General features: G+C 37.7%; 1 protein-coding gene across 1 annotated transcript in view; it reads right to left on the bottom strand.

Annotated features, from left to right (window-relative positions):
- Positions 1 to 1848: 1848 nt before the first annotated feature.
- The window catches only part of LOC139998622 (uncharacterized), a 39589-nt gene continuing 15936 nt past the window's right edge, over positions 1849 to 25501 (bottom strand). Inside the window, exons 14-21 of the mRNA XM_072028664.1 lie at positions 23945 to 24218; positions 22259 to 22549; positions 21968 to 22177; positions 20365 to 20493; positions 8294 to 8643; positions 7103 to 7172; positions 3472 to 6534; positions 1849 to 1997 (exon numbers count right to left, since the gene is read on the bottom strand). Of these exons, the coding sequence (XP_071884765.1) occupies positions 1849 to 1997; positions 3472 to 6534; positions 7103 to 7172; positions 8294 to 8643; positions 20365 to 20493; positions 21968 to 22177; positions 22259 to 22549; positions 23945 to 24218 (4536 nt within the window). The remainder of the gene's footprint in view (positions 1998 to 3471; positions 6535 to 7102; positions 7173 to 8293; positions 8644 to 20364; positions 20494 to 21967; positions 22178 to 22258; positions 22550 to 23944; positions 24219 to 25501) is intronic.

Below are 25501 nucleotides of genomic sequence, written 5' to 3'. Positions count from 1 at the left end.
ATATTAAAGACTGAAATGACAGAGAAAGAGCAACTTAGAGGCACTTGCTTCTCTTACATAACTGCAAGAACAAAAAATACAGGTTGGAACACGGAAGACAGCAAGGCTGTGAAGCTGACCTAGAAGGGTACTTATATCATGAGCTTCCAGAGGTCAAAGCGCTGCTGTTATTTCCTCTTTCTACCCACATTGCATAGGGAAAGCTACTAGGCCAAATGACAAATTGATCCCAAGCACATCACCTTCAAGGGGTTACAAATGCCAAGCTGCTTTGTCCTGTTTCTCTTCTGAATCTGTTGGTGGCTATCACCAGGTTTCTTTGGAAAACAACCAAACCAACCAAAAGGGATACTTCTAAGCAGCAGCCAGTAGGGGCCGACACAGGATTAGGTTCGTGAAGATGGCTTTGTGAAGTCTCCCTGTTGCAGTTAAGGAGACTGAGTCACAAACAGAGCAGGAGAAAATGAGTGCAAGGAAACTGGAGTTGCTCAACATGCAAGGACTTCATATGGATCCAGTAAAATCGGTAAAATTCTGTAAAACTCCAAGGTCACTAGTCTAGACCTACTGCTTGAGTTGTTGCTGAGACAAGAAGCATGAAGCTACATGTCCTGGAATTTGGGATGATCATAAATCCTGCACCACAGAGCCAATTAAACATCTTGGGTGAAGATACTCCTCTCATTTCAGAGGCTGCAACCTAAGCTGGTGGAAGCAACCCCTCACTCCTCTTGTGGTAACACTTTGAAAACACGGATTTCACAAATCAGAACTTGCCCAAAGGGCCATTCATCTTCTCCAAAAGAAGCCCTAAGAAAAACATCAGAAAATAAACTCTATCTGTCCTTCCATAGAAATCTATTACTCCTCCTAGACTATATGAAAATGTAGGTTCTTAACTGGGGTTTTAAAAATGCATAGATACCTGAGCTGAATTTTTTTTTTTTTTTTTTTTTTTTTTTTTTTTTTTTTGCATTTCATAGAGGAACAGAAAGCTACCACCCTTTGAGATGTGTGCACGCCAACATTATCCACAGGCCGCAGACACTGACCTCTAGAAAATATTCTCCAAACCACATTCAGTACTCCACATCAGCTGCAGCTCTGAAAAGGGCAACATCGCAACCTCATACGCTCACTGCTCCTCTTCCCAGTGCTCACCTCCCTTTACAAGCACTGCACAGCGTGGCCATGTTTACAAGAGAATTGCCTGAATTTCAGAGGCACCCACATTACACTTCCAAAAATTATGGCATTTGGCTAAAAAAATTAAATATGGTTGTAAGAGGACAGTAGTAATTACATCTTTAATTATTCCTAAGAACACAAAACACTTAAGTCCTAAATTGTTTACAAATTTAACGGCTTACAAACCCGTACTTCTCAGTAATTTTTTTTTTTTTTTAAATAGCATTTTCATTCATAGTAGTTCTACTAATAAATCTATAGTTTTTAAAAGAATATTTACAGAACTTTAATGAAAAAATAAGACTTAAGCACATAAAATTTAAGCAGAAAATAGCTTACAATTACACTGGCAGTAAAGTAACATGGCTTCCTGGCTACTGTACTCATTACCATAAAAAAGGGGATAAATACGAGCATAAAAGATTTATTTTTCTACCTGCCATTCTGCACAAGCATCGCATGGTATAGGAACCACTATATGTATCTACTAAAACAGGCGGCATCATATCTGTAAACATATTAAGAAAAGTACTTAGATAATATCATCAGCGATAGCTTTACAAAATCTGAACTTAAAATCTGAGTGTAAGTCAAGTCACATTAAAAATTCCAATGTCATTTACAGAATCATTCTAAAAACTGGCTCTTTAACTGTTAAGACTATTTTCTTGTTCTTGCACTTGCTCTTGTGCTTGATCTTGTTGTCCTGTTCGTCCCTCCAGCAGTCTGAGTTGTCTTCACATTGCCTTCAAGTTTTTCTTCAGTTTTGTTTCTTTTCCCGTTTTTGGGTGATCCGTTTTCATCATTCTCTATTCGTAGACAGAAATATTAAATGGAAATTTATATCATAAATCAAGCATTTTATAGAAAGTCAATCTTCAGTTCCATTGTTTTTGAAGGGAGATGTCCCTAATGACTACGTTCCAAAGCTTACATCTATGAGTTCAACAAACCAGTTACAAAACCCACACTTCTGCACATCCAATATCCTTTAAAATAGGTCCCCAAGGACATACAGCTATTTCTGAAAGTACGTTAACATTAATGAGAGCACCAAAACCAATTAGCTATTATTTTAGCTAAAAATTCTTCTACTGATATGTAAAACTAAAACATATCTAACACTGAAGAAAAAAACAGCAAAAATGAATGTACAGCAACTAATTTATTGTCCAGCTAGAACTGCAAAGTCAGGCTTGTAGTTGTAACAAACACACTGGACGCTTCTGGAAGAATCCACATGGCACAGACCAGTGAAGCTGCTCCAAGAGATGAGCATCGACCCAAGCACCACCACTAAAATCCATGTGGGGAAAAAGGACCTCCCCCCAAAAGAAACTATTCAGACCGGTAGAAAAGCACTGGGAGAGATCAGTCCTTTGGGAGGTGCATGTAGCAGTGTCAAGAAGTGAAAACTAGCAGAAGTGTGAAGTCAATAAACCAAGAGGGGAACCTGCCACAATAGATGTACGTGTTACGTTTGGATAAGCACATGTAACAGATAAAGAGATGAAGAGAAATGAAACGAGAGCATGGCCAAATCACAACAGGATTAATGAACATAACCTGCCAGAAAATTCTTTGTGCATCTGTAAAGATTCATTACTTCCATTTTATTATATTTATTTGACGATAATTTCTTATTACAACGTGGTATCTTTAAAATTTTATCACATCCAGCTGAAAGGTTTAGGGAATATTTCAAGTGTCTGAAGCTAGAGCTCTATTGGCTTGGGGAAAATAAAACTGAAAAACAGGAAAAGTGAGAGACATGTGGAACTTCTGCTGTCATTTGAGCTCAAATACAGCTCCAAGTCCTTCTAGCACCAACTTCATTACAGCACGGATAAGTTGTACAAGCTACCCAAAACCTGGACATACAAAAGCAGGAGCTTAGATGGTATTTAGGAGAAAACAAGCACAGACAATGGGTGCTACAAATGTAATTATCATGCTATGCTCATAACCACCTGTAAGTTAGTTAATTGCTGTTATTTAACCTGCAAGTTACGGATTGAGACAGCAGAAGAGCATGAGAGCATTTGAATAACTCAGCAGAAGAGGAATACAGCTGTCAGATGCCATACAATCAATCCATTCTGCTTTGGAGAAACATCTGGTTTGTACAGGATAACCTAGCCCCTTCTTTACTTACCTCTCTTTGCTACATTAAAGACCCACTCTCTATTTACATTAGACTATGGCAGCCAACAGTAATAACAACCTGTACAAAATTCTAGACTTAGCTATATGTAGAAAATAGAAATATTTTTTTTTCCTCACCTGATTTTGATTTTTTAGGTGGTACATCATCTGCTGGCAACAGACATTTTCTTCTGCGAGAAGTGGAAGTTGTCTGTTGGGTAGGGTTAACCTCTTTTCCTTTTCCAGACTGATTACTTTCTTCAGAACCAGTGGGTATCAAACACTGCATTTCCGAAATGTTGCCGTTTTCAGGCAAGTTGCCATTGTCACGAAGAGAAGTAGCTGCCTCTGGTTTGAATTGTACATTTTTCCTCTTATTTCTCAGTTGCCTTTGTTTTTCCTGAGATGAGTTATTTTCCAGAGCTGTACCTTCACCTTCCTTAAGGATTCCGTTTTGACCTCTGTCTTCAGGCAAGACAAGCTTTTCCCTGAGAAAGGTTGAACTAGTTTCTTCAGATTTGGAAGGAACTATTTTCCTTCTGCCTGCCTTCGATGGATTTTCTTTTCCTGATTGGGTTACTCCCAAAAGTATACCCTGTTGCTCTTTGGGAGTTTCATTCTTACCATCTTCTGGCAAACCTTGAAGTGAACTAGAACTAACAGCCACTGAAGTGATACTACTCTTTTTCCCTGAGTACCCTTTTGAAAGGTCAATTTTTTCTTCGGAAGAGGGTTTTTCAGAAATCATTTGTTTAGCTTTCCTATGATTATTATTTCTGCTACTTTCTTTTGATAAGTTACGTTTTCCCCGAGCAGGAGTAGAACTTGTGGCTTCTAATAATATGGCAGCTTCATTCCTTCTGCCTCTTTTTGGTTGATCTTTTAGACTTGAAACAACTGCTCCTAACGGAACATTTTGATCTTTAAGAGCCTCTTCTTTACCATTATCTGCTGGCAAACCACGTTTTCTTCTAAGAGAAATGGAATTAGTTGTGTGTGACACTGGAGGAGTTTCTTTCCTTCTGCCCCTTCCTAATGGCTTTGCTTTTGCACAGGACACCGATTCCAAAAGCACGTTTTGTTCTTCATTAGTACTCTCCTCTTTGTCATCAGTTTCTGACAAGCCACGTTTTCTCCGGAGAGAAGCTGAACTTTTTGCCTCTGCTGCTAGATCAATCTCTTTTCTTTTGTCCCTTGCTGATGCATTTGCTTTTGCCTGCAAAGTGCTATCTCCCAATGCTGGATTTTGATCTTCTTTCACAGTCATCTTTTTATCATCACCTTCTAGCAAGCCACGTTTTTCTCTGATAGAAAGAGAACTCACCGTTTGTGATGCTACAGCAACGTCTCGCCGCCTTCGTCCTCTCAGCGGAACTTCTTCTGTTGAAGAGGGAATAGCTTCCAAAGCTGGATCTTGATCTTTTGTAGAAGTCTCATCTTTACTATGATCTTTAATTAAGGTTTCTTTTTTCGTAAAGGTAGAACAAGCTGCTTGTGGAATGGAATCAGCTTGCCTTCTTCTGCTCCTCCTTACTTCTAAAGGATTTTCTGAAGCCTCACGTTGATCATGTTTGCAAGCCATTCCTTCCTCATTCCCAGGTAAATTCCTTTCTTCTCCTAGAGCTTCGGAACTGGCTTCTTCAAGTTTAAAATTAACTCTTCTTCCTCTAAGTCTTCTACGTGTAATTCTATTATTTGGTGTTTGATTCTCTTGCAGGATTTCAGTTTGCTTTGGTTCATTTGCTTCCTGCTCATTTCTTGTCTGCTTTTGATGTCTATGAGCAATGCCATCACTGTTTAGAGCAGTTACCAATGTGTCAGCTGTGTTGTTCTGGTCTTTCATTACTTGGTGTGCCTGCTTGACACAACTAGAGGCTGAAGACTCTTTGGGAGAAGATTCCTCTGTTTCTGACTTACATTTAAGCATAAGATCTAGGCTGTTTACATCCTGGGCAAATTCATCAGCCTTCTTCTCTGAAGAGTCTTTTTTCCCTCTCCTGCTTCTAGTTCTGTTTGCTTCTTGTTTGAATTCCAAGTTGAGAACAGTTACTGGCATTTTATCTGTCTCTCCAGAAGGTGATTCTGACTTTAATCTTTGAGATGCCTTTGTAGTATTTTCCTGAGCATTTTCCGCTTCATCTCCCAGAGATACTTTCCTCTCATTTTTGGTGGGTGATTTTGTTTCCGTAATGGTTTCATTTGAAGTCTCCTTGGCTTTCTGAACATTCTGTGTATTTTCAAGTGCCATCCCGCACATGTCTGGTTTTACTTCTGTTGGTTGTTTTCTAGCATTTCTTGAAGACTTACCTCTTTTTTCTGTTACCTTTACTTCAAGTTCAGTTCTGTTTCCAGATGCTTCTGTGGGGGCAGTCTCAGAAGTCTGCTCATCACCTTGTAGTAATTTTGCTGATTGGTGTTTACGAAGTTTCCTTGTCGTCCCATGAAGTTCCTCTGAAGGAGCTTGTTCAACCTGTTCATTCCTAGCTCTTCTTTGTCTTTTGGGTGGAAGCAGTGCTTCTGTGTTTTCTATTTTTTTCATTCCTCTAGACCTCTTCTGATGCAATAGAAGAATTTCTTCTCTGTCTTCTACACTACCTTTGTCAGATGCGTTTTCAGATTTTTTTAAATCTGTTTGCAGTTGGTGATTTTCATCCTGAGTGCTACTAGATACGCCTTCTGTCTTTCTGCTTTGATCATCTTCAGTTACAGATGTGCTACTGATATCATACTCCTGCAAAGCCTGTTTCCTATTTGCAGGATCTTTTTGTAGCACTGAAGAATCTTTTTCAGAAGACTCAAGATCCTCACTAGGATGTTTTAACTCCTTAGGTTCCTTAGTTTTACCTCTTCTTGGTCTTCGAGTATCAACCTGCGTTTCCACAAGTGAAACGGTTTCAACTGTTTTCTCAACAGGATGCTTTGAAACAATTTCTTTTTCCATGCAAAGATTTGTTCTCCTTCCTCTTCCTGTATTTTTAGCTACTGAAGTTGAAGTACTGATCTCTCCCATCTCTTCTTGGATGCTCTTTTTCTCCAGACCTTGCAATTCTTTTGAATTTAAATCCTTTTCACACTGCTTTGTTGAAGGTGGATGTACAGTCTTCCTTGGTCTGCCCCTTGTTAGTCTCTGGGTAGAGTGGTCTTCGCTAGTTGACAACTTTTGTTGAGAATCTTTATCTTGTGAAGTATTTCCTTTGTCTTCTAAAACAGTTTTATTCCCCCCTACAAAGTTTGTCATATAGAAAAGAGCACAATCAAAAGTTATACATTACTATGCCCGATCAAAGTATCTCTTGAGTTTTCATTTTCCTAGTAAAGCGGTCTTGCTCAAATGAATCATATTTTATTTTAAAAAGTAACAGGGATTTAAACAGACTCCTAGAATAAAACCCAGTTTAGTACACAGAGTTATTTGTTTTATTTGACAGGTAGCACTCAAGCTTTAAGATATATTTTGAAAGTCTTTGCAAATAAAGGTGATTTTAAGTGGATACCTTAGCAACAGGTGATTTTTTGTTTGTTTGTTTTTTACACTGGTATGTTTGGAGATGCCACCGTTATTACATCAAACTACTACACCATTTTTTAAACACCAATAGAATGCCAACACTGGTTTGTGTTACAGATTACTGCTCAAATTCCCTGAGATATTTGCTCCTTCCATACTATATAATTTGGAATTTTTACAACACGTTGAAACTTCCTAACAACACACACAGTCCTGCATATTCATTATTACTCTAGTTAAAATAAAAGTGTTTGTACTTACCATACTCACGACTGCCATTAGTACAAGCAGTTACAGCATCTTCCTGCTTAGGATCCATAACATTTTCTGACCTGACCTAAGGAAATAAGCAATAATCAATACTTTTGTGTGTGTCTGACAGGACAAGAAATAGTTAACTAATAGAAAATTGGGAGTGAAACAGTTGAAAAAAGTCCTGCCAAATACTTTATGAGAAAATGAAGCCAACTTCGTTTGCTAACTGCATCATATATTTGGTACTACCACAAAACTGAACTTAATACTTGTTATCTGAGCTAGTGTAGCAGTTTTTACAGTGAAAGACAACACAGTAGAGTTTTAAAAAGCATTCAGTAAACGGGCTGAACATTGTCTAGTAAGATTAGAAAAAGAGGGTTATTGAATCTAAATCATTTGAATGTTTTGAAGTGTTTTATTGTAGTTCTACACAGACCAGCAATACTCATTTTAATCTATGGATCTGGGAGTCAACAAAAATCGAGGCTAATAAAATACACCAATGACAAGAGTGATGAAGGTGCGAATTGTAAGGTCAAAATGGTAACCCAGAGCAGCCTCAGCAGCCATTTAGGTAGGGTTCCTCTAAACAAAGTACATCCTAATACAAGCAAACAGAGTAGAATTGGTGTCCATTCAGCAAGCAGTGAATGAAAGCCTTATGGGCATGAAGAGCAATCAACTGACTACGTGGTAACACCAAATTTTGGCAAAAGCTCAGTGCTCTTGGATGTTTAAAGAAAAAAAGTGTTTTGAATTTAATCTACAAGCTATGAAGAAGCTGTACAAAAAAAAAACAAACATGCATATATCCCACTTATGAAAAGGAAGGCACAGAAAGAACTCCATTGTAGTCTGTAAGTAATTTAAGGGTGCTTTAAACATAACAGAAACAAATGACTAGAAAAAAAGTGCTCCTTCAAATTTGTACTCAGCTGCATCTTCTGGTTTTTACCCATTCACACCTGGACAAAGCTACCAAGGAAAACACAGGTTGTCAACTTCACTGTTTTCAAATAAACATCAGGTGCTCTTCCAGAAGGTATTTTGTCAGCCACAGGTCTTGTGCATGAGATATTTTAATGAAAATACAATGATATAAAACATGTCTTATTAGATGGCCTAAGAGTTCACTTCAACCACAGGCTCCAAGCTTAAATAAACTCTTTCCAAAAGCTAAAGAAAATATTTTACCTTTGTTTCCTCTGACTTCTGCTTGGCAGTCTTCATAAGCTGCTTGATGCCCGACAGGACCTCTACAAGTCCTGGCTTCTTCTCTGGGGTTTTTAATGGCTGCTTGATGGCTGATCCAACGTTGACTGACTCCAACTTCTCATCTGGTGTTTTCCTTTTACTTTCCAATTTCACCTGAGAGGCTTGTTTCTCTGCACTTAATGATACGCTGTCCACATCAAGATCTTCTTCCAGCATAGCTATTCCTTCTGGAATTCTGGAGTACATTATTTCAAATATAGACTTTGGAGATTCCTCCTCTCTCATCAAATCTGAGATGTCATGACAATCCAGTATCTCTCCTGAAGAATCTGGAGTATTTAATGGTGACACCATCATCTCTCCTGAAATAAACAGTAGGTTTATCTAATTTGGCAAACAAACTAAGCAGGAAATCCAAACATTCCAATCGCTGTATAACTAAGTAAAAAATGGATTCAATCAGCCAAAGCTTTCTACAAGCTAAATCCAAAACTGTGTTTCAGCAATTGGTTTGGTAATTAGCAAGAAGGCAATTAGCTCCTACAAGGCACAGCATACGTTAAAAAAATTAAGCCTAAAAAACCTTGATGATTTTTTATTTAATCTGATAAAAATCATTAGTATTACTACTCTGAATATTGGATAATTCATTCTTGATTTTTGTTGGTGATTCACTAGATGCTCACTTTTGCTAAATTCTTAGTAAAACAGAATTTAAAGAATTCTGAGTTATTCAGGAACACGACTGATATGCAAAGTCATATGCAAAAGACAGAAAAAAAAAGCTAAGGATCATCTTAACACAAATCTTCCTAATCTGACATTTTTCTTAAGTAGAATCTTTGCAAAATTCTACAGCATAACCACTCCCTGCCGTAAGATTTTGTCATTGAATCTAGATGTATCCCCTGACAGTTGATTAAAGGATTGCCATGCTTCAACACAAGGTTTGCCTGAAACAATACTTCAGCATTTAGAAGTTCGATATAAAACTGAATGAATAAAAAAATAACACCTACCAAAAAAAATAACTGGAACTACTGGAAAATGTCCTCCAATACATGATAAAAAAAAAAATCAATGGTTGCAAGATGCTTTATCTCTACACTAAGTCTGCCTAGCATTAGGCTATGCACTATCAGTGAGTTGCAGACACAGCTACCCCAAAGTATACTTTAATAATTTCTTTCCAATTAACAACCATACCAGATTCTTCAGGAGTACGCAGTTCAGAAGTGTCCATTGTCGTGCACGGTGGTGTAAGATCACTGTCACGAACAGTGCTTGAAGGTGATGTTTTTCCACTTGTATTTTCTGGAGTTTTAAACATCTCAGCCAGCCCTATAAATTATATTCAGAAAAATGAGCACTTGTTTCGGAAAAAAAAAAAAAAAAAAAGTGCACAGTTGGCAGAACCAGTAACAGGTTTTAAAAATCTCACAACGTACCTGTGAAGCTTTCATCCATATTCAAGTTTTGTTTCAAGATTGGATTTTTCACCACTTTAAGGACCTGTCCAGCTATTCTACCAGTGGTAGAGTGCGCTCTGCCTACAACTACTGTAGCAGGAGATTCTGCATGACCTGTGCTAAAATGACCTTTTATTTTTCTTTCTGGAGGAAAAAAAGGAAATAAATAAATAAATAAATAAATAAATAAATAAAAATTAGGACACAAAGATCCCTTTTATTTAAAACCTAGCCAGAATCACTCAAGAGATTCCACAAATTTATTGGTCGTGTTTAGCTAATACAGACTGCTGGGCATACAGAAGTGGTTAAATTGCAGCTACTTTAAAGGGCTGATTCGTTGTGAAATGCAGCTCATATATTCGTTTAAGATTTGAGTGACTACGCTCAATGAGCATCTGAGACAAGTTTTCTTAGCTTTCAGAAACGCTCAGGGATTATCCTGAGAGTCTTTCAGTCTTACTCCTTTCCACCTGCATAGAATCCTTTAGGTTGGGAAAGACCTTCACCATCATCCAACGACCAACCTCACCACCACGTAAAGTGGTTAAACCGGAACAGAACCTCTTTCAAACAGCACTACAGCTTCAACTACAGACAAGGGACAAATACTTACTCCATCCACCCAACACAATTAGTTATTTAGATACATTCTTAAGATGTTTTGAATTAATACATTTCAGTAAATTCAAGTAGATTTACACGCTGTGAGAAAGACACCAATACCCATTTAACATCTTGCCAAAATCTCAAACTTCCAGCTTCTGCAGTTAAATGCCAACAAGCTGTTTCAAGGTTAAGCAAACCCCCAAACCTTAAAAAGAAGTAAAACAAATACCTTTGGTGACTGTGTTGTCTTCTTCATTGGTCTTCGTTTTGGGGCACGTTTTTTAACGGCCTTTGCCTGTGGTCTTGCAACACCCAATTTTACCACTTCTGCCCAAGATTTCGCAACTACGAAGCAAAACAGACACGATAACCTTAACTGGCAGCTGTGTAAACAGGACTTCACAGCTATTTATGATTCCAAAGGATTTGCTGTAGTCAGAAATCACAATTTCAAGCTGAATCTTAACGAGTGTCCAAGCATCCAGTACGAGCGTCCAAGCATCCAGTACAAGTGTCCAAGCATCCAGTACGTTTCTACAACAAAAAGCGTCATACAGTTCCAGAATCTGTGCTAAGTGCTGACCTCACTCTGTCCTCACTCTCTGCTCGAGTTCAAAAAGCATTTGGACAGTGCTCTCAGACATGTGGTCTGATTTTCTGGGCGGTCATTTAAGGACCAAGGAGTTAAACTTGATGATCATTGTGGGTTCCTTCTAATTCAGGATATTCTGCGATTCTGTGAAATATTTTCCTCATTACAAATTTGCCATAAGCCTTTCAGTCTTGCACTTTATTTTACCTGAATTTTTCCTTAACAGAATGTAAGGTTTAACAGCAAAAAAATGTTTTTTTTTTTTTTTTTTTGTTTGTTTGTTTTTTGTTTGTTTTAAGTGAAACATATCCAGGATTAACCAGGAAGGCCTGTGATTTTATCTCACCATATAATAGGACTATCACTGAGACACTGCACACAGACACTGCACACAGCATGTTATTCACAACTTTAAAATGATTCTACAAAAAACGAAGATAGCAAAGAATAATAAATTGCCAGATGAATGTTGATATTGATGGGAAATTTTAAATTTGAAAGAGTCAAATTGATATAATTTGTTTTCATAAATTAAAGACATCTCATCTTTAAGTGTTTTCATAAAGATTAAATTTTCAAGAACCAGATTCCCTCTCAATTTTTCCAGTGGTATCAAAACTATTTTGACCAACATTTGAATTTGAATGTTCAACAATTAAAATATTTGTGTCTCAATGGTTATCATCCATGATGTCTGCCATACACCCAACACTTACAGGCAGTCCAGTCTACAACTGACAGTGTGTGAACTGGCTAGGGAAAAAGGCATAAAGAAACTAAGCTGAATACAGGTAAAATGCATGTTTTCACCAACAAAAATTATTGAACTGAAATTGTATCAGTTATATACTACTCCAAATTGAGGGACTTGGAGGATCAATACCGCAATTAACCTAACAAACAGAACCTTACTTAATGACTTTAATTCACGTGAAAGGTTCACCCCACTGCCATTCCTCCCTCATTCTGTCCTCCTGGTGAGGCCAGGAGTGTCCCGAGAGCACATAGAAGTGTGCCCAAAGGGAATTGCTGATTTTGGAGGCACAAGGTGCCTATGGGGCCAGGTCGGGAGCTGGGCTGGGATGAGCTCCATCAGGCAGCCGGACCAGGCCCGTTTCCAGCGTGGCGGACGAGCAGCCTTTGCCCTGAAACTCAAAAGTCAAACTCTGTCGCTGACTTCCCTTATTAAAATGGGAGCGTGGTTGAGAGGGGCCATCTCTTGCCTGGGGATGCCAGTCTTTCCCTGTAGTTAATGGAAAGAAGGAGGCTTCTCTAGAGGGCGAAGGCGAGCTGAAACCTCAGCTGGAGTGCCCTGGAGGTACTGCTGTGTCTCCACTGCCTACACAGGGATCTTGGGAGGCAGGTCTCCGGGTGATCAAATTAGTCTTTGTGTCTGCCTCATTCCCTAATTGTCAGTAGATATCCCAACTAGTGAACAATGTACAGCATAACAAAGGAGGCACACATATAAAAAGGAGCAGAATTAGCCTGCGCTAATTGGTGGGCCTGACTTTGCTGACAGGAACCAGGCAGTTAAGAGGAGGGCTAGGAAGTAATTCACTAACTAAAATACACCTCAGAACACAGTAGTAAAATGATTTTATCTTGGTAATTTGACAGACTGGAACAGCAACAGATGAAAGTTTTTCATTTGTTTGTTTGTTTTAACCTGGTCCAGCTACCAGGTCAGACTGCTAGAAGTCTCGGCTGTTGATGTAAATGAGTTGAAGGCTTTGACTTGAAACTTGTTCTCGGTGGGTCCGATTAAAGTGAATTTGGCCCTCGTTTTACATGTGATTTCTGACAAAATGATCTGTCTGACCCTCCTACAGGGTGTTATCATTGTCCTTTATTTAAAAATAGATCATTTGGAGCTTTATGTACGTACGCAAAATATTAATTACAAAATTCACACAACTTCCACAGTTGGCTGGCTTGCAGAATATTTCTCTCAAACAAAACCAAGGATTTAACACTTTGCCTTACTTTGCCTTAGTAAATGTGCTTTTAGCTTGTTAAGAAAAGCCCAATCTTTAAATATAATTTAAAGCTCTAATTAGTTGATTTTAGGCAATTTTTTTTTTTGACATTTTAATGGCAAGGATACCTGGATTTTTTCTGGTATTCATGAAGATATTTGATAAAAAGGTAGATGCAACTCTCTCTGAAAATAGCAAAAAAACAAGTTCATGGGATCTTTTCTAAGCCATACAGTAGCCATTTAGATTTTCTTATATGCTTTCAAAGCTATCCAGGAGCCTGGTAAAGGCTCTTAATTGCAGAACTTCCCAATTTCTACTCCACTAGCACTTCTTTAACTAGGTCTTTTCCTCCAAAATACGATCCTGTCACTGAAGGAAATAATACTGAGGAAATGAAATATGGAAGTTAAATATTAACTTTTTTTTCCCTTTTTAGAGAAAAAATATATATATATATATATACTTTTCAGATGGCTGCAAGTCTGAGCAGTCCTTTCATCTCCCACTCTCAATGGCAAAAGATGCATTTCTAGAAATGGCACGCAAGTTTTATGGTTAATAAAATAGTTTATTGCGCCATTATTGTTAAGAAGTTTTTCTTGCAATGGAAAAGCATTCAGGTACACACTAAAACAACACCAATCCCACAGAATATTGTGTTTGTTCAAGCATTCAAACTTGATTAAACTTCTCTTTCAAAGTACTGCTGCATCACAGTTCAGTGAGCCCAAATCTCTCCTAATGCTTGGACACTTCTGATAAAGGATTTGTGTCAGGAACGTGTTTTAAAGTGCTGTTCTGAAGTCGGAATAGTTCTAGACAGAGATATTCAACTTCCTGCTAGGGAGAGGTGCTCAAATTAAGCATAAGAAGGTACTTGTATCTACCCTGAGTACCATAAAAAGCTATCAGATGACCCAATATAACTGACAGTTAAAATTCTACTTCTACATCACCTTCTTCCAGTGTATTGCCTCCCCAAATTTGAGCCTTTCAAGTGCACATACAAGCGCAAGTCACAAGCCTCAGAATATTCACTAACTGAGTTTTGGAGATGCAAGTAACCCCAAAGGCTTTTTTTTTTTTTTTTTTTTTTTAAAAGAAGGGTGCAAGTTCCACCTGTTTCAGTTTTATTTTGTTTGTTTGTTTTCTTTTGTTTTTTCTTCCTCCCCTGAGGACAAACCATAAATTCTATCCTAAAGAAGCAAGAAAGGAAGCTGAAATAAGAATCTATGGAGATGACATCCTCAAAGATCATCAATTACCTGATATCTTTTAATCTTTGAGAATTGGCTCCATCAGATCTCAGCCTTTGGGAAATTATCGAACCTGACAGTGTTTACAACTCAGCATCAAGGTTAACAACTACAATCACACTGTTCTCTCAAAATAGCATTGCACCTTAGTGTCAAGTCAGGAGAGGAATGCCATGGAAAGATACAAATTAAAAGATGGAAAATTCAAACCAATACAGGTTTTCTTGTAATTAAGCAGCTGATCTTGTTATCAAGAAACTTTTTTGAGCTATGAACTCACAGTAGTCAGAAAGGATATTGGATATGAAAGAGAAAGTCAAGAGTAAATGACATATCTCTATATAAACTATACCATTGATTACAGTACAGGTTTGAAATATTAAAATCTAATGTCAGGATTATTATTATTTTTTTTTTTTGGAAGATTGCTTAGAAAATATGAATACCGAGTTAACTAAACGCTCAGCCTTACAGCGAATATTTTAGTTACCCATTTTAATAAAATGTGACCAGGCTCTTAAACAAAAATAGAATAATAAAAAATAATAATAAAATGGACTGCATATTTACTATCTTACTGTATCCATGTAAAATGTTATTTAAAATTTTATTTAAAAGCCCTTCTGGAGAGTATATATTATACCATTACTGAAAATTATATTATCTTTACATACTTGCAGGTATTTATGGAATGTTCTTGTTTCTTTTGGACAGATAAAATATATATATATGTTTTTGCCTTTCAAAATATAGTTTTCAAATATATTGAACCCAAAAAAAGTCTGATGCACTGTCAGGCACCTCAATTTCTTATACGTCTCCCTAGTTTGGTATAAAGGAAACAGTCTGCTGATGAAAAGAAAGGCAGCTGTGATATTCTTTCTTATGTTTATTTTACCTGGCCATGGATATTCACCACCACTCTTCACCAACATTATTTAGTACTCATTCTCTACTGTTCTACTGTCTAAATATCTCTCTCCTCCTTAAAATATATTTATAAATGTAAAAATATATAGACACATACAGAGAAAACTATGAATCCAAATAAAGCCATGAGTAACTGTAAACATATTTTTATGAATTCCTGGAAGCTACATTTATTATATAAAACAAACAAACAAACAAACAAAAACACAAACACAGAATTAAAGTCAACTTTATTTTATTTACTATTGTCAAACAAAAACTTTCGAGGGCAAGACATTAAAAGAAGTGAGGCATATATAGAAACTTAATTACATTCTTTCAAAATCCATAGTCAAAACATCCTAGTTCAATGGACACATAGCACATTATGTGGTGTACAAAAGTTTTACTGCAGATAAAGACATTATGGCGACATCTGCCTGGCACTTTAACACCTCCTTATATTAAAAATTACATACACCTTATATTAAAAATTACATACACTTCCAATGCTAAGGATCAGCTGTTTCTCCACCTTATGTTTTCAGTCTATGCCTCTTGAAAAATACAGAAATATTTCTTTAAGTGAAAGCCAAACAGTATTTGGAAATAAATAAGTAAATACATAAGTAAATGAAGTCTTTGCTATGATCACTTACAGTTCATACCTGGGGACAGAAAAGGACACTGTAAAGTCACATCCCAAAGGTAAATAAATCAAGGTAGCGATGGAGTTATAAATACCTCCACATAGGATATTTTACAATTTGTATTGAAAATAAGCATTACAGAATTTCTGAGTTTCTCTTAAATTATTTTTGTGTCACTTTCTTTCAGAAGTTCTGCATAGGTACCCTTGTTTTTCCCTTGAATATTTACCTAGCATAAGACTCAGAATATTTTAGCTTGAGACTCAGACCATTTTAGAAGATATTTTCGTGTAATAAAAGAATTGCAATTTGCATTCTTTAAGGACACCACCACCTTCCAGAAACACATTGAATGAAGCAGAATGAAATCGAAGTAGGGCAGTTTGGGAATTATTTTCAGCTGTGTTGCAGCTCTGAAGGGCTCTTTCAAGTTAGGCATTCAATTTAGGCAAAAATACCTGGCTTCTTGTAGAGTTTATAACCTAAAGACTATTGATTTGGCAGTATCAAAGTCGGTGAAGATTCCTGGAAGGAGCTGAGTGTCGGTGTACACTCAGGAGATGACCAATGACACAAGACATGGGATGACAACCGCACATTTATATTTGCCATCAAAATTTTTGAGAAAATAGTTAACTTGAGACTCCTAGCTATACTTGAGAGCAAATTGCAAGATATTTATGCGTACTATGTTACAGAAAATAATCCTATGACACATTTTTCCTTGTGGGGCTGTGAGTCTCACGAGATGAAGGTTGACCACCTTCTGTCCCCCTGAACTACTGTAATGGTACAGATCTGGTCAACATGCCTAGGGATGGATACCATTCTTTACTCATGTTTAGCTTGTACTAAATAGTAATATAAAAGTAGAAAATAAATTAGTTCACTGCCACAGAGATATCAAATGTATATCAAGTATTAATTATGCATTTAGTATGTTCAGAAATTGGTAACTCAGCTCTGAAAAATATATATAAGTGTATAACTTTGATAACTTTATATGCATACTTTACATATACATAGAAAGTCACAAACTAGGAGCAAACAAAAAATGAGATATCAGACAGAATCACTGGAGACAAAAATATATATATATTAATTAGAATCAGAAAATATGCCTGTGTTCAGCTCTATTTCTCAATAAGGCTATAACGTTTGCATACGTGTGGTTCACTGGAGCTTGTTCTCACTGTAGGTGTGTTGGTAGGACTTTGCTTTCCTCTGAGATTCTACAACTAAAGTAGGTTATTTTTTCCCATTCTGTGTTAAACAGACACATAATTTACTTCAAACCACTGTTACCATTGCTCCCCGAAATGATGTGCATAGGCTGCTGATCTTTAAAACTTGTTAAAATACATGTATATACATATATATATACATGTATATCAGTTTACTAGTTTTGAAGAGACAGACTTCAAAACAAATCAGAGACACCAAATACTTGAGTTTAAAATCCTGTATAAAACCTTTAACGTGACCTGTAGAATTACCAATTCTGCTGCATGAAAGTCACAGATACTGTCTTAAAACAAGAGTGTGGACTCTTTCTGCTGGTGTCAGTTAGGACGAGGCTGGTTTTTAGAATAAAAGCAAGGACAAAACTAACAATCATCTTTAGAAGGGAATTTCTTGCACTGCCCCAAAAGGCCATTAGGACCTCTTTTGCTAAGCGAGGCCCCATTTCTGTAGTATCTCAGCAGACAGAGTCAGCTGCTCTTTATGGACTATTATTTACTTATTAATTAGATATTTCAAGTCAATTTACTTAGTCTGGGCATTAGCTGCTCAACAGAAAACAACCACAGAGCAGTTACTTTCCTGTGGATCGCAGCCCCAATTAATAAGCCCGAGTGGCTGAATGGGGAGCAAGCTCAGGCCCTGTGTGGCAGTGGGGTTAAGCAGTCACAGCCCAGCTTCTGGCACGCTTCGTTAGCCCCCGCTCATCAGCAGTCACGTGCTGACCACAGCTGAAGTGGTGGGATGTGTGATACCCTAACGCAGTGTGCCAGGTGCTATGAAAAATGATTTGCTCCTAGCGGCGCTATCTAGTTAAGGGTGTTCTCTCAGTTCTTTTGAAGTGGTTTGTGAAAAGGAGCCGAGAATCCCCCCTCCTGCTTCTTTCAAGAACTTTGTTTGGAAAAAAAAAGAATATTGCCCTGTTAGGAAAGCCTTAATTAGGTTTTATCCAATGAGTCAAGAGTAACATTTATGCAGAACAGCTTTTGTGTGGTGAATGTCTTGTTTGCACAACCTGTGACACTCAACAAACCCAAACAAAATGCCCCTTTGCTCATCTCGCTGACGAGCTCTTCACTTTGCACAGCTTGGCACAGAGGCCAAGATGCCCTCTTATATCCTAGTTGCAGCTACTGAATGGAAAACAAGGCAGCTCCTTCAATGCAGTGATGGAAACTTGGCAAGTGTTCTTCCTCTACCCTCACAACTCCGTGCCTCTGCCCAAGGCTTTCATCTCCTCTGGTATGGAGGCCGCCTCACTATCGAACACGTACTAGCTAAATTAGGGAAGATGGAATGATCCCTTATCATTAAGGCTGTGTGTAATGCAATTAAAATGGAGCATTTTCTCACAGCACAAGAGTTCAGCCCTGTTCTCATTCTGAAAAAAAAAAAATAGAATAAAAAATAAAAATTGGGGTGTGCCTTAGGACTTTGATTTGTTAGAAATTACTGCCTTGAATAATTGTGGGATGATATTAAAGACTGAAATGACAGAGAAAGAGCAACTTAGAGGCACTTGCTTCTCTTACATAACTGCAAGAACAAAAAATACAGGTTGGAACACGGAAGACAGCAAGGCTGTGAAGCTGACCTAGAAGGGTACTTATATCATGAGCTTCCAGAGGTCAAAGCGCTGCTGTTATTTCCTCTTTCTACCCACATTGCATAGGGAAAGCTACTAAGCCAAATGACAAATTGATCCCAAGCACATCACCTTCAAGGGGTTACAAATGCCAAGCTGCTTTGTCCTGTTTCTCTTCTGAATCTGTTGGTGGCTATCACCAGGTTTCTTTGGAAAACAACCAAACCAACCAAAAGGGATACTTCTAAGCAGCAGCCAGTAGGGGCCGACACAAGATTAGGTTCGTGAAGATGGCTTTGTGAAGTCTCCCTGTTGCAGTTAAGGAGACTGAGTCACAAACAGAGCAGGAGAAAATGAGTGCAAGGAAACTGGAGTTGTTCAACATGCAAGGACTTCATATGGATCCAGTAAAATCGGTAAAATTCTGTAAAACTCCAAGGTCACTAGTCTAGACCTACTGCTTGAGTTGTTGCTGAGACAAGAAGCATGAAGCTACATGTCCTGGAATTTGGGATGATCATAAATCCTGCACCACAGAGCCAATTAAACATCTTGGGTGAAGATACTCCTCTCATTTCAGAGGCTGCAACCTAAGCTGGTGGAAGCAACCCCTCACTCCTCTTGTGGTAACACTTTGAAAACACGGATTTCACAAATCAGAACTTGCCCAAAGGGCCATTCATCTTCTCCAAAAGAAGCCCTAAGAAAAACATCAGAAAATAAACTCTATCTGTCCTTCCATAGAAATCTATTACTCCTCCTAGACTATATGAAAATGTAGGTTCTTAACTGGGGTTTTAAAAATGCATAGATACCTGAGCTGAATTTTTTTTTTTTTTTTTTTTTTTTTTTTTTTTTTTGCATTTCATAGAGGAACAGAAAGCTACCACCCTTTGAGATGTGTGCACGCCAACATTATCCACAGGCCGCAGACACTGACCTCTAGAAAATATTCTCCAAACCACATTCAGTACTCCACATCAGCTGCAGCTCTGAAAAGGGCAACATCGCAACCTCATACGCTCACTGCTCCTCTTCCCAGTGCTCACCTCCCTTTACAAGCACTGCACAGCGTGGCCATGTTTACAAGAGAATTGCCTGAATTTCAGAGGCACCCACATTACACTTCCAAAAATTATGGCATTTGGCTAAAAAAATTAAATATGGTTGTAAGAGGACAGTAGTAATTACATCTTTAATTATTCCTAAGAACACAAAACACTTAAGTCCTAAATTGTTTACAAATTTAACGGCTTACAAACCCGTACTTCTCAGTAATTTTTTTTTTTTTTTAAATAGCATTTTCATTCATAGTAGTTCTACTAATAAATCTATAGTTTTTAAAAGAATATTTACAGAACTTTAATGAAAAAATAAGACTTAAGCACATAAAATTTAAGCAGAAAATAGCTTACAATTACACTGGCAGTAAAGTAACATGGCTTCCTGGCTACTGTACTCATTACCATAAAAAAGGGGATAAATACGAGCATAAAAGATTTATTTTTCTACCTGCCATTCTGCACAAGCATCGCATGGTATAGGAACCACTATATGTATCTACTAAAACAGGCGGCATCATATCTGTAAACATATTAAGAAAAGTACTTAGATAATATCATCAGCGATAGCTTTACAAAATCTGAACTTAAAATCTGAGTGTAAGTCAAGTCACATTAAAAATTCCAATGTCATTTACAGAATCATTCTAAAAACTGGCTCTTTAACTGTTAAGACTATTTTCTTGTTCTTGCACTTGCTCTTGTGCTTGATCTTGTTGTCCTGTTCGTCCCTCCAGCAGTCTGAGTTGTCTTCACATTGCCTTCAAGTTTTTCTTCAGTTTTGTTTCTTTTCCCGTTTTTGGGTGATCCGTTTTCATCATTCTCTATTCGTAGACAGAAATATTAAATGGAAATTTATATCATAAATCAAGCATTTTATAGAAAGTCAATCTTCAGTTCCATTGTTTTTGAAGGGAGATGTCCCTAATGACTACGTTCCAAAGCTTACATCTATGAGTTCAACAAACCAGTTACAAAACCCACACTTCTGCACATCCAATATCCTTTAAAATAGGTCCCCAAGGACATACAGCTATTTCTGAAAGTACGTTAACATTAATGAGAGCACCAAAACCAATTAGCTATTATTTTAGCTAAAAATTCTTCTACTGATATGTAAAACTAAAACATATCTAACACTGAAGAAAAAAACAGCAAAAATGAATGTACAGCAACTAATTTATTGTCCAGCTAGAACTGCAAAGTCAGGCTTGTAGTTGTAACAAACACACTGGACGCTTCTGGAAGAATCCACATGGCACAGACCAGTGAAGCTGCTCCAAGAGATGAGCATCGACCCAAGCACCACCACTAAAATCCATGTGGGGAAAAAGGACCTCCCCCCAAAAGAAACTATTCAGACCGGTAGAAAAGCACTGGGAGAGATCAGTCCTTTGGGAGGTGCATGTAGCAGTGTCAAGAAGTGAAAACTAGCAGAAGTGTGAAGTCAATAAACCAAGAGGGGAACCTGCCACAATAGATGTACGTGTTACGTTTGGATAAGCACATGTAACAGATAAAGAGATGAAGAGAAATGAAACGAGAGCATGGCCAAATCACAACAGGATTAATGAACATAACCTGCCAGAAAATTCTTTGTGCATCTGTAAAGATTCATTACTTCCATTTTATTATATTTATTTGACGATAATTTCTTATTACAATGTGGTATCTTTAAAATTTTATCACATCCAGCTGAAAGGTTTAGGGAATATTTCAAGTGTCTGAAGCTAGAGCTCTATTGGCTTGGGGAAAATAAAACTGAAAAACAGGAAAAGTGAGAGACATGTGGAACTTCTGCTGTCATTTGAGCTCAAATACAGCTCCAAGTCCTTCTAGCACCAACTTCATTACAGCACGGATAAGTTGTACAAGCTACCCAAAACCTGGACATACAAAAGCAGGAGCTTAGATGGTATTTAGGAGAAAACAAGCACAGACAATGGGTGCTACAAATGTAATTATCATGCTATGCTCATAACCACCTGTAAGTTAGTTAATTGCTGTTATTTAACCTGCAAGTTACGGATTGAGACAGCAGAAGAGCATGAGAGCATTTGAATAACTCAGCAGAAGAGGAATACAGCTGTCAGATGCCATACAATCAATCCATTCTGCTTTGGAGAAACATCTGGTTTGTACAGGATAACCTAGCCCCTTCTTTACTTACCTCTCTTTGCTACATTAAAGACCCACTCTCTATTTACATTAGACTATGGCAGCCAACAGTAATAACAACCTGTACAAAATTCTAGACTTAGCTATATGTAGAAAATAGAAATATTTTTTTTTCCTCACCTGATTTTGATTTTTTAGGTGGTACATCATCTGCTGGCAACAGACATTTTCTTCTGCGAGAAGTGGAAGTTGTCTGTTGGGTAGGGTTAACCTCTTTTCCTTTTCCAGACTGATTACTTTCTTCAGAACCAGTGGGTATCAAACACTGCATTTCCGAAATGTTGCCGTTTTCAGGCAAGTTGCCATTGTCACGAAGAGAAGTAGCTGCCTCTGGTTTGAATTGTACATTTTTCCTCTTATTTCTCAGTTGCCTTTGTTTTTCCTGAGATGAGTTATTTTCCAGAGCTGTACCTTCACCTTCCTTAAGGATTCCGTTTTGACCTCTGTCTTCAGGCAAGACAAGCTTTTCCCTGAGAAAGGTTGAACTAGTTTCTTCAGATTTGGAAGGAACTATTTTCCTTCTGCCTGCCTTCGATGGATTTTCTTTTCCTGATTGGGTTACTCCCAAAAGTATACCCTGTTGCTCTTTGGGAGTTTCATTCTTACCATCTTCTGGCAAACCTTGAAGTGAACTAGAACTAACAGCCACTGAAGTGATACTACTCTTTTTCCCTGAGTACCCTTTTGAAAGGTCAATTTTTTCTTCGGAAGAGGGTTTTTCAGAAATCATTTGTTTAGCTTTCCTATGATTATTATTTCTGCTACTTTCTTTTGATAAGTTACGTTTTCCCCGAGCAGGAGTAGAACTTGTGGCTTCTAATAATATGGCAGCTTCATTCCTTCTGCCTCTTTTTGGTTGATCTTTTAGACTTGAAACAACTGCTCCTAACGGAACATTTTGATCTTTAAGAGCCTCTTCTTTACCATTATCTGCTGGCAAACCACGTTTTCTTCTAAGAGAAATGGAATTAGTTGTGTGTGACACTGGAGGAGTTTCTTTCCTTCTGCCCCTTCCTAATGGCTTTGCTTTTGCACAGGACACCAATTCCAAAAGCACGTTTTGTTCTTCATTAGTACTCTCCTCTTTGTCATCAGTTTCTGACAAGCCACGTTTTCTCCGGAGAGAAGCTGAACTTTTTGCCTCTGCTGCTAGATCAATCTCTTTTCTTTTGTCCCTTGCTGATGCATTTGCTTTTGCCTGTGTTCGATTCTCTTGCAGGATTTCAGTTTGCTTTGGTTCATTTGCTTCCTGCTCATTTCTTGTCTGCTTTTGATGTCTATGAGCAATGCCATCACTGTTTAGAGCAGTTACCAATGTGTCAGCTGTGTTGTTCTGGTCTTTCATTACTTGGTGTGCCTGCTTGACACAACTAGAGGCTGAAGACTCTTTGGGAGAAGATTCCTCTGTTTCTGACTTACATTTAAGCATAAGATCTAGGCTGTTTACATCCTGGGCAAATTCATCAGCCTTCTTCTCTGAAGAGTCTTTTTTCCCTCTCCTGCTTCTAGTTCTGTTTGCTTCTTGTTTGAATTCCAAGTTGAGAACAGTTACTGGCATTTTATCTGTCTCTCCAGAAGGTGATTCTGACTTTAATCTTTGAGATGCCTTTGTAGTATTTTCCTGAGCATTTTCCGCTTCATCTCCCAGAGATACTTTCCTCTCATTTTTGGTGGGTGATTTTGTTTCCGTAATGGTTTCATTTGAAGTCTCCTTGGCTTTCTGAACATTCTGTGTATTTTCAAGTGCCATCCCGCACATGTCTGGTTTTACTTCTGTTGGTTGTTTTCTAGCATTTCTTGAAGACTTACCTCTTTTTTCTGTTACCTTTACTTCAAGTTCAGTTCTGTTTCCAGATGCTTCTGTGGGGGCAGTCTCAGAAGTCTGCTCATCACCTTGTAGTAATTTTGCTGATTGGTGTTTACGAAGTTTCCTTGTCGTCCCATGAAGTTCCTCTGAAGGAGCTTGTTCAACCTGTTCATTCCTAGCTCTTCTTTGTCTTTTGGGTGGAAGCAGTGCTTCTGTGTTTTCTATTTTTTTCATTCCTCTAGACCTCTTCTGATGCAATAGAAGAATTTCTTCTCTGTCTTCTACACTACCTTTGTCAGATGCGTTTTCAGATTTTTTTAAATCTGTTTGCAGTTGGTGATTTTCATCCTGAGTGCTACTAGATACGCCTTCTGTCTTTCTGCTTTGATCATCTTCAGTTACAGATGTGCTACTGATATCATACTCCTGCAAAGCCTGTTTCCTATTTGCAGGATCTTTTTGTAGCACTGAAGAATCTTTTTCAGAAGACTCAAGATCCTCACTAGGATGTTTTAACTCCTTAGGTTCCTTAGTTTTACCTCTTCTTGGTCTTCGAGTATCAACCTGCGTTTCCACAAGTGAAACGGTTTCAACTGTTTTCTCAACAGGATGCTTTGAAACAATTTCTTTTTCCATGCAAAGATTTGTTCTCCTTCCTCTTCCTGTATTTTTAGCTACTGAAGTTGAAGTACTGATCTCTCCCATCTCTTCTTGGATGCTCTTTTTCTCCAGACCTTGCAATTCTTTTGAATTTAAATCCTTTTCACACTGCTTTGTTGAAGGTGGATGTACAGTCTTCCTTGGTCTGCCCCTTGTTAGTCTCTGGGTAGAGTGGTCTTCACTAGTTGACAACTTTTGTTGAGAATCTTTATCTTGTGAAGTATTTCCTTTGTCTTCTAAAACAGTTTTATTCCCCCCTACAAAGTTTGTCATATAGAAAAGAGCACAAACAAAAGTTACACATTACTATGCCCGATCAAAGTATCTCTTGAGTTTTCATTTTCCCAGTAAAGTGGTCTTGCTCAAATGAATTTATTTAATTTTAAAAAGTAACAGGGATTTAAACAGACTCCTAGAATAAAACCCAGTTTAGTACACAGAGTTATTTGTTTTATTTGACAGGTAGCACTCAAGCTTTAAGATATATTTTGAAAGTCTTTGCAAATAAAGGTGATTTTAAGTGGATACCTTAGCAACAGGTGATTTTTTGTTTGTTTGTTTTTTACACTGGTATGTTTGGAGATGCCACCGTTATTACATCAAACTACTACACCATTTTTTAAACACCAATAGAATGCCAACACTGGTTTGTGTTACAGATTACTGCTCAAATTCCCTGAGATATTTGCTCCTTCCATACTATATAATTTGGAATTTTTACAACACGTTGAAACTTCCTAACAACACACACAGTCCTGCATATTCATTATTACTCTAGTTAAAATAAAAGTGTTTGTACTTACCATACTCACGACTGCCATTAGTACAAGCAGTTACAGCATCTTCCTGCTTAGGATCCATAACATTTTCTGACCTGACCTAAGGAAATAAGCAATAATCAATACTTTTGTGTGTGTCTGACAGGACAAGAAATAGTTAACTAATAGAAAATTGGGAGTGAAACAGTTGAAAAAAGTCCTGCCAAATACTTTATGAGAAAATGAAGCCAACTTCGTTTGCTAACTGCATCATATATTTGGTACTACCACAAAACTGAACTTAATACTTGTTATCTGAGCTAGTGTAGCAGTTTTTACAGTGAAAGACAACACAGTAGAGTTTTAAAAAGCATTCAGTAAACGGGCTGAACATTGTCTAGTAAGATTAGAAAAAGAGGGTTATTGAAT

This window comes from Anas platyrhynchos, chromosome 28 (genome assembly GCF_047663525.1).
Source record: "Anas platyrhynchos isolate ZD024472 breed Pekin duck chromosome 28, IASCAAS_PekinDuck_T2T, whole genome shotgun sequence".
NCBI classification, from domain to species: Eukaryota; Metazoa; Chordata; class Aves; order Anseriformes; family Anatidae; genus Anas; species Anas platyrhynchos.
This window is presented reverse-complemented; position numbering and strand designations above follow the sequence as displayed.